This window comes from Python bivittatus, unplaced genomic scaffold (assembly GCF_059951505.1).
Source record: "Python bivittatus isolate LINGU-HERP-01145 unplaced genomic scaffold, Pbiv_v1 ctg000960_np1212, whole genome shotgun sequence".
In the NCBI taxonomy this organism is placed as follows: domain Eukaryota; kingdom Metazoa; phylum Chordata; class Lepidosauria; order Squamata; family Pythonidae; genus Python; species Python bivittatus.
Window position 1 is genome coordinate 14,516,987 of NW_028277124.1, and position 13,693 is coordinate 14,530,679.

At 39.6% G+C, this 13,693-nt stretch overlaps 1 protein-coding gene across 2 annotated transcripts in view; it reads left to right on the forward strand.

Moving 5' to 3' along the window:
• The window catches only part of LOC112542854 (cytosolic beta-glucosidase-like), a 91,840-nt gene that overhangs the window by 59,984 nt on the left and 18,163 nt on the right, over positions 1-13,693 (forward strand). Inside the window, exons 4-5 of one of the 2 annotated variants that reach the window (XR_015794210.1) lie at positions 1,101-4,084; positions 4,305-4,395. Coding sequence is in view for 1 of the 2 variants with exons in the window: in XM_088131327.1 (XP_087987453.1) it covers positions 1,101-1,906; positions 4,305-4,428 (930 nt within the window). In the remaining variant the exon portion in view is untranslated. Of the gene's footprint in view, positions 1-1,100; positions 4,085-4,304; positions 4,429-13,693 lie in introns of those variants that run through there. The other variant, XM_088131327.1, reaches the window with a different exon arrangement.

The window sequence follows — 13,693 nt, forward strand, 5'->3', positions numbered from 1 at the left end:
TGGAACGCTCACGATTCCAGCAGGCAGGCTGTTCTACTGTTTAATAGTTCTCGTGTTCAAGAAATTCGTCCCTATTTTGAGTTTCAATCTCTCTCTGTAAATCTTCCATCCATTGTTTCTTGCCTTATGCTTGGGCACTATGGAGAATAGATGTGATGGAATGAATCTACAAGGAGGAGAGTGATGTGGGAGATCAAGGTATCAGGAAGGAAGGGATGCATTACAGGAGGAGAAAGGAGATAAGAGGCAACACAGTCCACAGGGGGAGCATGAGAAGAGTAAGAGATTCAGGACAGCCGCTCCCTAGAATCTCCCAGGGTATATCCACTAATTGCTGCAGTATAGATTTAGTTTGGCAAGATTCTGTCTATAAGGCGTAAGCAAATAAAGGAACTGTACTAGACTGGACTGTTTCATCGTTGTTCTTGGGCTGGGCCTGACATTAAATCCACACCTTCTTCCTTGATAAAAGAAATGCTACTTCATCCAGCCTACATCTAACCTGCGAAATTTCCCTCCACAAGGTTTGCCTACTTTGATGACTTCATTTTCCCCCCAATAATTTTATTAAAAGTTTTAGATAGAACAATAAATGAATACAAGCGGGGAAAAAAAAGAGTGTAAGAAAACTAAACCAAACAAGAAAAAACTCTCTCCCCTAAAATTGTGATTGTACTGTATTGGATGATTTCAAATGGTGTTTAGATAAATTCATGGAGAATGTGTTTACCAGTGCCCATACTGTGTCCCGTCTGAAAACTGTTAACTTCATATGCCTCGTGGGTTTCTCATAGGCTTCTGACTGGCTATTATGGGACATAGAATGATAAACTCTTGACCTGATCCATCAGGGCTCTTCCAGGGTTCTTCACTGGATGTATCAGTGTGCTCATATTAAGCACATTGTTGGCTCTATTTCACCCCTTCTAATATGTCAATAATAATGTTGATCTGCCTGTTTTTAAATGGCTAAATTTTTGGGGTGGGGAGGAGGTTCAAGAAATGATGGTTGAGTGCAACAGATACAGTGATTACAAGCAACTTGAAAGAAACAAATACTGATGAAGGTTTCACCAACCTTTTGGTCTTTTCTTCCTTAGGAGTTTATTATTATGACAAAGTGATAGATGGCCTGCTCTCCATTGGTGTGACCCCTGTGGTGACGCTGTATCACTTTGACTTACCTCAACATTTAGAAGATCAAGGAGGCTGGAGATCAGATGCCACAGTGGAAGCTTTTAATACTTATGCCCAGTTTTGTTTCAAGACCTTTGGGGACAGAGTGAAGCTATGGGTCACCATTAACGAACCACATGTTGTTGCTGTGTATGGCTATGAAAAGGGTGTGGTAGCACCAGGTATTGCAATGCCTGGTGTTGGTGCATATCTGGCAGCCCATAATATGATCAAGGCTCATGCTGCAGCTTGGCATAGTTACAGTAGACTCTTTCGGGAAAAACAGGGTGGACTTGTGTCTGTAGCACTCAACTCAGATTGGGCAGAACCCTTCAGTCCAAATTCCCTTGCTGACCAGGAAGCTGCTAAGAGGCGTATCGCATTTTGCTCGGACTGGTTTGCTACCCCAATCTTTCTCAGTGGTGATTATCCAGCTGTGATGAAATCTAAGATTTCTGCTGCATGTAAGAAGCAAGGTCCTCTGTCCTCACGGCCTCCTGAATTTACTGATCGGGAGAAGATGATGATCAAAGGCACGGCTGACTTCTTTCCTCTTAATTATTACGCTACTCGCAAAATCAAGCACCAAGATCATGAGTTCAGTCAGCCGAGTGTATCTGCAGACAGAGAAGCAGAACAAGTAATAGATCCATCCTGGCCTGGGGCAACTGGCAATTCTTGGCTGGCTGTTGTTCCATGGGGTTTACGTCGGCTGCTGAAATACATCAAAGTGTGGAATTTTCCTCTTGCTTTTCCAGTTGCACAGAGAACCAATCACTACAAAGGGCCATTCCCTGCTTGTACAGTGGTACCTCGGGATACGAATTTAATCCGTACCGTGACTCTGGTTGCAACTCGAATTGGTCTCAAGTCGAGGTAAAGTTTCCCATAAGGTTCAATGTAAATCCGGTTAATCCGTTCCGCCCTCCGAATTTGGTCACAACCCGAGGCAAATTTCCCCATAGGGTTCAGTGTAAATCCGGTTAATCTGTTCCGCCCTCTGCCCGAATTTGGTCGCAACCTGAGGCAATTTTCTCTTCAGAGCCTTACTCCCGCCAAGCCTGCTCTGCATTTTCTTTGGAGCCATGCTAACACGCACACCAAAAACCTTTGCAAAACACCGCAAAACACACCACAAGCCTCACCGAACATCTCCTTGCTACCGCGACCTCTCCCACAGGAAGCCGCGACCACGTGGCAGCAGGGAAAATGGCCGTGGATCCGGTTCGTAACTAGAGGCAAGTTCGTAACCCGAGGTAAATTTTTCCTGCCGAAGCTGGTCGTAACCTGAAATGTTTGTTAGTAGAGGCGTTCGTATCCCAAGGTACCACTGTACTTACTCATGGCACAAACACACCCTGGGAAACTTTTTTCTCTGTCATATTCCCATGATACTGCTTTCATCTAGTCTCCAGCCTGTGAGTGAGGTAGCCTTAAATCTTCCTTAGCTGTGCCAGTGTCAAAGAAGTTCTTCCCCTTTATTCAGACTCCAGCTGAGCTATATAAGCCTCGAGATGTTTCAGTGCCACTCATGATCTTGGAGGGAAGTCAGGGGACAGGCAGTGACTGGGAACAGAGGCACTGTGGCAGGATCAGCAATGGAGATACAGTAGCAAATTTCAGGCCAGTATAGTTTTTAGCTGACTCAAGAATGGGTGGAAAGTATTTCAGCAAGAGTGGGAAGGTCTTATAGTCTTTCATTATGATGAAATTCCAGTATATGTAGGTTGAAACAGCTGTGCAATGTTTGTTTTCATTATTGTTTTCATGTTTACTTTAAAGGTAAATTGCTTTATGGAAATCCATCCTGAATTGTGCTTATAGCCATGAAGCCTGAACCCAATTGACAAAACTGGTTCTCAAACATTCCAACTGCTTGGGGTTACAATAACCACCAGGAGGCACTACATGATTGGTTTCAGCCTTATTAGGAATCATCAGACACAACATAGCCAGATGTTAGTCTATGGGGTTCAAACCCTCTACCAGGAATTGAACTCATAGACCATTGCATTTTGGAGATGATATGCCGTGCACTAGCTTTAGGTTCTCACTGGTCTTGTAGGAAAGGATATATAGAATCTATCAGAATGATAGATACAGTCCAACTTCTCTTAAGTCTGAGAAGTCATGTAAAACCTTAAATACAGAGCTTGACCTAATGTAATAATTGCTTGAGGTACATTGGATCAGAATGCTTGTGGCTCCTCTTTTGCAAGAAAGTGGAAATTGTGTAGAATTATAACCTCAAACTGGTTTTATGGATAGGAATTGTTTTGTGAGTAGGCTGAAAATTAGACAGAGATCTTAGAAGGGTAGGTGAGGGGAAAAAGACAGATTAGACATGGAGATAAGAGAGAGAGAATTCTGAAAACATCAGTTCTTCAGACCAAAAGGGGGACAAGGAAGAGGGAAGACTAAGAAGGGTGGCTGAACCCCAAACCTCCTTCATGCGAATCATAATGCAAATATCTAGTTCTGTATCCTAATTTATCTTGTGGTCAGCCTCACTCATCAATAACAGATTGACCAGGGGAACTTTGATAGGAAAGATGCAACTCCTCTATGCCATGCTTTCAGTCTGGCACGTAAAGTCCTGTGAATAGCTGAAGGACTGTTTGTGTGAGTTTACTTGATAAGGCTGCCCTTGAAGTGATCAGCAAGTGATCAGCCTCTGCTAAAGCCCCGTGTATGTTGGGCATTGTGACAGGATATTCCCCACCCTAGCTCTTAATTGGTTAACCACAGGCACAGCCTTCTTTGCTCCAATCCCAGGCAGTCACACAGCAGATGGAGGTCATATCTGCCCAGGGGTGTTTGTTGTGACTGCAAGGAACAAGGGGTTAAAATGCAATGACAGCAAGGCAGATGCTAATGCAGAAAAGGATATTTCAGTATTCTCATTAAAGTAAGTAATTCCTCTTTCTTCATGGATATTTGCACAGTTTTGCTTTTCCACTGTTAGTCATAAAAGGTCAGCTTGTGGAAAATTAAGTTAATAGGGTCAGTGCAATTTGATGAAAACTAGTTTAGGGTTGTAGCTTAAAATAGATGGAGGGTAATGCACCTGATTTTATGGGCTTTTCTTAACATCTGTTCTGAATAAAACTTCTGTTCCCTTGTTCTAGGATACATATAATCACCCCGTAATTTACATCACTGAGAATGGGTTCTCCCAGAGTGACCCTGCTCCGATTGATGATGCTCAGAGATGGGAGTATTTTAGGCTGACTTTACAGGAGATTTTAAAAGGTACAATTTAAGAATGATGAAAGATCAATTGTGCAAACTTAATATAATTTTCCTATGTGCCTATTTGCATTTAGCAATGGCGAGTGGTTCTTCAAGTTAATGTACATCAGATAGGAGCTTTGCAATTAGAAGGAAAACATTCAGCAAATAGGAAAGAGAACAAGTTTAGATCTCCTGTATTATACCGTTAGGGAAAAGGAGAACAAATTTTCAACACAGTTTTAAGGAAACAGCATCATTTCCATCTGAATTCATAATGTTCAAAAGTTTTATTAATTGAAAGAGGACCTGATGAAAGAAAATAGAGCTGAATAGTGTATTATTGATTTCACAAATATTGACTTCCTGCTTGAGAAACAGGGAGATAAGGCTCTGCCAGAAATTAAAGGGGTTTAGGAATTTGCCATAACTATGAAGGTGAAAGGGCAGCAGACAATTCAGGATTAGAGGCAGGGCAAAATTCAGAGATTTCTGCCTCATTTAGATAATCCTTAATTGAATCGGTTTGTTTTTAAAGCATCAGGCAATCCTGTTGTGAAAGTATCTTCTAGAATTTTTTTCCAAATCCCTTTGCTCATTAGAAGATAGCTTGTTCCTTAAATACTCACCCAGAATGGAATGAGAGATATTTTTGCAATCTGTACAGATACTTAATGCAGTGCAGGATCAAAATCTAACCTCTGGATGGAGAAGCTTATAGATTCTTTCAGTCAGGCCCTGTCCTACAGTTCCAACACATGTGTTAGATTAACTGTGTCTTTATAGGGTTCTTTTTCTTCTTTCCAACCCAACCAAATGTTGGAAAGAAGTAACACAAAGAAGCTTGAGACTGTTTCTCTGTGTCCTCCAGCAGGATCACTCCCACAGAACAGAACAGAACAGAACAGAATGGGACCAAATTGGATGTGACTGAAGAAGCCAGCAAAGATTGATTGAGTTTGAAAATGGGCTAGATTCAGCTTGAGGCTACAGAGAAAAAAATGAGAACGCTGCTGATTGCTTCAGTCCCATTCCCCTTCTGTCCTCCCTCCTGTTCACATGACCCAGATTGGATCGTATGCAGCCCAGCCATCTCCCCACTGATGCAATGTGAGGGGAGAGTAAAGACACACCCACCCACCCACCTACCTGTTGCTTCATGTACAGAAGATAATTCAGGGCCCTCCCAATGTTTCAGTAAAGGAGTTGGGAAGCATTCCATAAGCCATGCTCTGCATGCTTTCCCTACCATGTTTTTCATAAGTGAATAAAGCAGTTTTGCCATTCATATGTATGGGAGGAAGTATTCTGCTGAATTAAATAAAAAGGGAACACAATTTTTGGGGTAGCAGGTCTGTTATGTGGCTAAACTTCCTCTTCTCTTTTTTCCTTTAAGGGGGAGGCAAAACAGCTTTTCTACTCAATTCCTCCATTCATTGGAATGGTTGAATTATACAATTTTCACAGGTAGCCTCGCTCACTTTCTTAGAAGGGACAAGCGGAAAAAGCAGGAGAAAGCAAGCAAGAAACTAACCCTATATATAAGCTTCCCGTTTGAAAGCAGAAGAACTTGTTGGAATTCTTGTGCTGTCCCTTTAACCTTTTCCCTTAAAAAATCTTAGAATTCAGAAAGTCATGTTCCTCAAATGTTTGTTTGCAGTCCTGATTACTGTGAGTTTTGACAATAGTTTTCTCTATTTCTTCTCATGTTCACTCTCCCCTGGGCACTGTGTGTATTTGTTCGGAAGGAATGAGAGGATATTTTTAGCTGATAGTCCACAAGTAGTCCAGTTCAGGAACCAGATTCCACAAGAAGATTAGAACTCTACTTTATTGAGGAGGGCTAAGGTAGTGGAATCTTGAAAGTCTGTCTGCATTTTCCCTTCCCCCTCTCTTCGACCACAGGGATCCAAGGGAGCCATATTTTAAATTAAGGTCTTAACTATTTTTCTTAAAAACTGTATTCCAAATGATGAAACCTGCCTTGCTGTGCAATGCATCATATGTAAGGGAGCCATTCCTGCTTGAATTTAGTTAAGTTTCTATTATGAATATACAATAGTCAGTTTTGCCATCACCGCGTATTCTCTGATGTTGGTCTCCCATTCTTGGGTTGTCAGTAGGGTTGTACTTTTACAGTGTTGTACCAATCTTGCCTCTGTCAGCATGTGTCTTAGTAGATTGTGATACTTCTCCATGACTCCCTACACCACCACACAGCCATATCTCCAGTAGCTATTTTGCAAAAACCTTCTTAAAATGTAGATGTGGCCTCTGATCTCAAAAGTTTGCATCTCTTTGACCTAATTTGCATTGGGTTTTCATAGATGGGTGCAAACATTCACATTATTGCCATCATTCCTTCCTTTCCCTGCAAAAAATGGAGAATCCACAAGCGATTGTGAAGCTGCATGACCTTATGCCAGTCTATCAGTCATAATTTGTCAACTGTTGGGTTCTTGGCATTCTCTAAGCTTGATTGTTTTCCTGCAGAACCAAGTTCAGAGAACACCAAGAACCCAACAATCAACTCTGAACTACACATACTCTCTACTACTGGAATTTATACCCTGTTGTGCAGTAGGGAAGCTACTAGAATGGCAGGGTAAAAATTCATATTAACTCACCCCATGTACAAAGCACCATCATGTACTGAACTGGAATTTTCTGTGATAACATCACATGTTAATTCAGTTACCTGGTAGGGGAAAGTGGTTGTCTGAATTCTCTGAACAGATGCCATATTGACTGGGAAGTCATGATTTCCTGGGTTCCTGATCAGCAGCTAGTCTGTGTGATCCCTATCACTTCAAGGAAAGGCACAAACTTTTCTTACAGCAAATGTGATTCGAGTATTAGGGCCATCAGGAAATCTGGATTTTACATAAACCCAGAAAGATACTGCAGTCAGTTGGGAATACGTACAAGATGATCTCAGAAAATCTAAGTTGGGTCAGGTCTGGCTAATGCTTAGATGGAAGAACACCAGAAAATACCAGTCTAATGTAGGCAAGGAAGGAATCACATCTTTGTTATGTTCAGTGATCCAAATTAAAGTTAAATAAAGAAAGAAATGAAAGTGAAAGCATAAAACATATAAAATATTATAATCAGGGGTACAATGTTTGATGGTGTGTTTTAACTGCAGGAGCACAAAATTTAGCTACAGTACTGGTCATGCTAGCATTAGAACCAGAAAGTAGAAGCTTTATATAATAAGCATCTGTTTATCCTGGATACTGACATAAAAGAGATAACATAAGAAAATTCCTTATATACCTATTGAAATGGCAGAACTGCAGCACATGGGCAATGGTTTCAAAGCCTGCAAAAAAATGAAAATGTTAAATATTTGGCCAGCACCCAAGGTCACCTTAAAAGCCAGATTCTGCTGTTATGTGGTATCCTATTAACCTCCAGCTGGTACTCCGTATCATCTGTTCTTTGAAGGAGAAAGTGACTGGCCTTTTCATAGCCCAAACTAAGAAGGAATCCAGCTGATAACCATAAAATGCTAGCTTCAATTTTGTAGCATCACTCCAGCTTGGAGAATACTTCTGTGCCAGTACAAGAGGTCGTAGGCCAGTGGGGAATAACTGGATCTTTAGCCAGTAACTAATCATCCTCCTCCAGGCCTAAGTTCTATTTTAGGCATCCCCTTCCCAAATCTGTTAGTTACATATCTTGGGGCAACAAGAATACTCTCAAGAATTTGTTTGCATCACTTCCAATGTATTATTTGCAGCAAAGATTCCCACCTGTGTTCCATCTAGGATCTGGGCTAATGTTCTGGCTTTAAATAGTATAAGAGTGGTAGGAACTAACTCTCCACTCTTGGTGAAAAACAAGCACTGAAACTTCACCAAAGCACACATTTCTTCAGAATGCCCTGATTGTATTGTATATGATAACAGCTGCAAGAATTTTATACACTTCTTATTGAAAAATATCTCTGGTCCCCTCTGTGGAAAAATGTCTAATTAAATGGTGGGAATATGCTTTGATATCTAGAATAGCTAAATATCTAAAAATTAAATCTGATGTACAGTTTAATCTTACTTGGAAACCATTTCTGGACTATAATTATATACATGGAATTGTGCCACACCCCAAATTTGGGTTCTAGAGTTTATATCAAATCATATTTTGATTGGACATACAGTCTAAGCATTTAGTCTATTATTTTAATGTATTGTTTACTATTTATAGCTTTTCTTTTTCTTCTTCTTTACCCTAATTGGAATAATGAAATATTTTTACTGTTCAATAGAGACATCTCTTGACTAGAAATTGGATATGAAATGCTTTATAGTACTCTAAATTGTTAATGGTGTAAGTATATATTATTATAATATATTAGCATATGATATTTTCATTGTACTGGTTATTTGCAATTTGTTGGTTATCCATCCAATTTGTTGGTTATTCTACTACTTACATATTTTTTTCTTCCTTACATTTCTTTCTCTATATTCATTGAAAATGTCTATTTGGTATCAGTTTTATTTCTTTCCTTTTTTCTTGGAATTATAATAATAAAGAAAAAGAAATGCAGAAGATCATAATGCCACCCAAAAGGTGTAATCAGGATGTGCTTTTCAGAATCTTTTGATGTCAAAAACTACTGCTAGGTATTTGAAGGTGTGAACCTGCTCCATCTTATTGCCCTCTCTACTCTATTTGGTTCTTTTCTGAAAGGCCATGATTTTGGATTTTTGAAAATTGAGTGTGAGTCTGTCTTGCTTGCTATAGATTTTACTGTTTTTCTAAGCCCAGCTGGAGTTTGGCATACAGAGGCAGCAGCATCTGCATAGAAAAGAGTGGGTGTCTTATGGCCTGACACCTTTGGAGCATGGAAGTCATGGTTGATAAGAATTAATGCCATGCCAAGATCATCCTTGATGGACGCCTCTTTGTATGGCTACTCTGTTTAAGAGGAGTTATTTTGAAGATCACTTTTCTTATAGGAATTTGAATACAGGTTTTAGAGAAAAAATAAAAATAAAAAATGGAACCACTTATCAGTTGATGCATTGTGGAGTTTTTCCCCCTAATACTTTCAGAGATGGAATCAAAGCAAATTTGAAATCCAGAAATGCCACATATAAAGGAGATTTCCGATTTTGTGTATGTACTATATTAGATGGTGGAAAGCAAGGACATGATCAAGAGTTCACCGACCCGCCCTAAAGTTCTCTTGTTCATGTTCAATACTTTTCCTTCAATCCAATCTTGAAGTATTTAGGATTTAGATGTTTTACATTTATTTAGATGCTTTACATTTACTGATCATGCAAATTGATTGATTGAACTATAGTTAGCCAGGCCATGTTTGTTGTTCTTCTTGAATGTGGATACAATTATTGCTATCCCCCAGTTCTCTGGCTGATAGATGCAAACAAGGAAGCTAATACTGGTGCCCACCAGATGAGATTCACTTTTATTGCTCCAGACATTGACCACGTTCCAATAGAAACAGTCTACTGTAGGCTAGACTGCAAAGTGCGGGGGGGGGGGGAGTTCTGGAAGAAAGCAGTGCTAAACCTCTTCCATATTGCTGCCAAGAAAATTTTATGGATGTATCCATGTGGTCATCAGGAGTTGGAGGCAAGCAAGTCTTTCCTTTTTTGTAGGTATATATATGTGCCAAATTATGTTTGTTGTATTTGTATTTTATACTTTACATAACAAAAATGTGCATATTTGCATGGAAACAATTACCGTTGTATTTACGTTGACCTCCTGTCCTGTGCTTGCAACACCTGAAAATGAAGCAGAGATGCACCGTGAAGACAGAAAGCCTTGCTTATAAAATGTCAGGGAGTTGAGATGGGGGAAAGATACTTGGTCTGTATTGAAACTCCAGCTGTAGTGATTACAAGGTATAAAACTCTAGTTATTGAGGCATAAAACTAAAATACCTATGACAAATGCTCTTAAACAACATTACTGTTTTATAATTTAGTCTTTAATATCCAGCAGCAGGCCTCTTAAATCTTACCTGGGAATATCTCACCAGCAACACCATTCAATCTTTTTCACTGAAATCTTAAATGGTGTTCTTGTTGCTAGAGTAATGCCCACGTCTTTCAGGATGCCTGGTTTTAAATGTGTAAAAGTTTGAACAACTGTCAGATTTTCTATTACCATTTAGAAGTAAAAATGCTCAGCAGTAGTTTCTGTGGGAATAATATCAAAATCAAGCTGTGTAAAGACAGATCCATTGATTTTTTTCCCCCTCACTCCAATGGTGGAGAATCAATTTAGGAGTGAGAAAATGACTTGCCTCCTCCCCTTCATGGTGTAAGAGGTACATGCAAGGTTTCAAGCCATGTTTTTACCAACTTTCCTAACAAAATTCAACTTTTTAGACATAGAAATATGCCTCAGTTAGCGCAGCAGTCCCAAACTGCTGAGAAGGTTTCTAATGGGCAGCTCTCGGCTCTTAATGACAACTTTATCCATGGCAAGGCGCCATGATATTTATTGAAGACTCCAGTAAAAATTGTCAAGGTGTGTGCAGAGGAGCAGGCTGATATATCTATCTTGCAATCTACAGGAGTTCAAAGTTAGAAATGCCCCCCACTTCTAGACAAAAGAATTGTGCTGAAAAGGGAATAGAACAAGAGGGCACTGAAGCAATTCCACAAAGGCCATTAAATGTACATTCATTACATGGAGTCTCTACGTTCAGAAATGGTAGGGAGAGACAGAGAGTCTAGCTTATTTGGGAAGGCAAAAAATAAGGAAAGTATGCTTGTATTCATGCCCCGTTGCTGGAATATCCAAAAGAATGTGGTCATTACTGGAGATAAGTTCTCTGTTAGGTGATCCTTGGATCTACTTGAATGATACTGGTTTTTGTTTTGTTTTTTCTTTAACATACTGAGATATAATATATTTCTAAAGGAAGAGTCCACCATCTTGTTCCTGGCTTAAAGTAAAATGTTAATTAGTGTCTTTTGTGGAGATGAAAAAAGGGCAAATTCACATGAATAACCAATTTAACTTGGCAAGGAAATAGCTCTTTTGGTCCCCTCTGCCCCTTTTCCCTATTATTATTATGGTTGGTTGCACAGTCAGCCAGATGTTTAGACTGGATTTGGCATTTTTATCCACCTATTGAGTCTTTCTCAAGGACCTGGGGTAGGCAGATGTTGTTGTTTGATGGTGTTAAAGGTGTTGTTGTTGTTATTATGATTTAAAACCTATTATTAGGTTTTATCTCTGTAAAGAGGTATCTTTTCATTCTAATCATTTCCACATAATGAAAATGCAACTATAGAGAAAGCGTATTACAAAGGACCACATTTTGGTGCATCTGCCTTTACAATATCAGGAACAAAATACTGATCAGTAGAATGGAGCATTGGAAGTGACCAGCAAAAATCCAAATATTGCATTATGTGTGATGAATCCATGTTCATATGAAATGCAAATAACTTTAGGTGGAGAATTTGAGTTTGCAGACATGAGACTACTTTAGAATCCCAGGACTCACAGCCATAAGGCAAGTCTGAAGTACCAGTTTAAATGGGGACCTGCACAAATCACACATATATTTTGATTATCCAGTTATCTGCAACTTGAAGTCATTTCCCTAGTCCTACTCCAATTCCTTAACCACAACACCACACTGGTTCACACAACATGCCAAACTATAAATGAGTGAATCTCACTTTAGCCTGGCATGTTTTGTGAACTGAGCCACTGCCTCACAATTTTTTCTCTGTGGCTGATTTTAATCTCTCTCTGTGTATCTGTTTTTACAGAACTAGCTCGAGTTTTCAGTCTTGCAAATTCAAAGAAAGAGGAGTTTGAATAAACATAAAATACAAGCTGTTAATTAGTAGGACAAAAACAATATATGGAGGCAGGTGACTTAACTTTCTGTTATTTTCAACAAAGGCTGGTTGGCCACTCTCAGAAGTGTGATTGATCGATCGATCAGTAGATAGTCTCAGTGTTTCCTTTTTCAATCTTTTCTGCTATAGTGGGCCCCATTAATACCGTCATCAAATCACAGTCCACAACATATAGATCCCTTAAAAACAGATATGCTTGTCTATTGTTGTTGTGTTGTGCTAATACTGTCAAGATCTGGATCTCTATCCATGCCCCATTCTCACTCTCTTTTCCTCCCACATTCACTATTACCATTCCATTTTCCTCTCTCACTGCCTGAGAAGCTGCCTGCCTGTCTTCTTCTTGCTAGCATACAGTGCATTTAGAGGCAGAGACCAAATTAGAATGTTTCCCATTACAAAAGTACTCGGCAGATGCATTCCAAGGCATAGGAGCAAGTTTCTGAGTGCTGTATTGCAGACTGAAAAACAATCTTGCCTGTATCTGTATGTTGGATAGTGTACTTTCTAGGATAGAGGAGAGGTAACATCTCCTTTGAAGTGAGTTTGGAAGTTGGGGACTTAATGGAGACAGAATGTGGAGGTCATGTACCTTCTTCTTAAATGCTAATTTCCCACTCTAGTCTACAGCCCTGGAGAGATCTCCCATCCAGGTACTAACCCTGGCTTATGAAACTAGCTGTGTATGATTGCACCCAAAATCATTTGAAGATATGATTCATGCTTTTCTGTACTTTCCCAAGCTAGCACAGGCTTTGAAATGGCTGAGGTAACTCTAACAAAACTAACTCAGCACTTCACCATTCCTCTTAAATCTTAAATGCTCCCATTATTCCACTTTAAGTCAGCTCCAAGCCTCAGTTTCTATACTCCCAAACTTTAATGCTAGCCTGAAATCTAAAACATGGAATAACAAATCTTTCATTTTGCAGAAATCATTAACCAACTTTTTACACACTTCCATACCATATCTTCATCATTCCTCTTTCTTCTACTGTCCAAACATGTGCTTCAATTCATTTGCCCTGTTTGGTTTTCATGTTTGCGTTTGGGGAGTGTCTTGTTAATGCTATGTAAAATGTAAGTTGTAATATTTAAAATTCTTTAGGGTCCCTACGTGTTTGTGTGTTTGTCCCCCTGCAAGTTGAGTAACAACTGGCAGGGTTTGGAATGGATTAGCAGGAGAACTCTTCATCATTGCCTTTCTCTATTATGGTGGAACAGGCTGGATAACAGGAAGAATGCCTTCTACTTTTATAATGGCAAGACAGTCTGCATTTCCTCATTGTTTTGATTACTGTTAAGTCTTCCTGTCAGTCTGGGAATTGACTGTCATGCCAGATTTGAGAGGCTGAACAAGGACTATATCAGGGCAAGATCAGACAAGTTACAACAGATGATACTAACTAGCTGACCTTGGC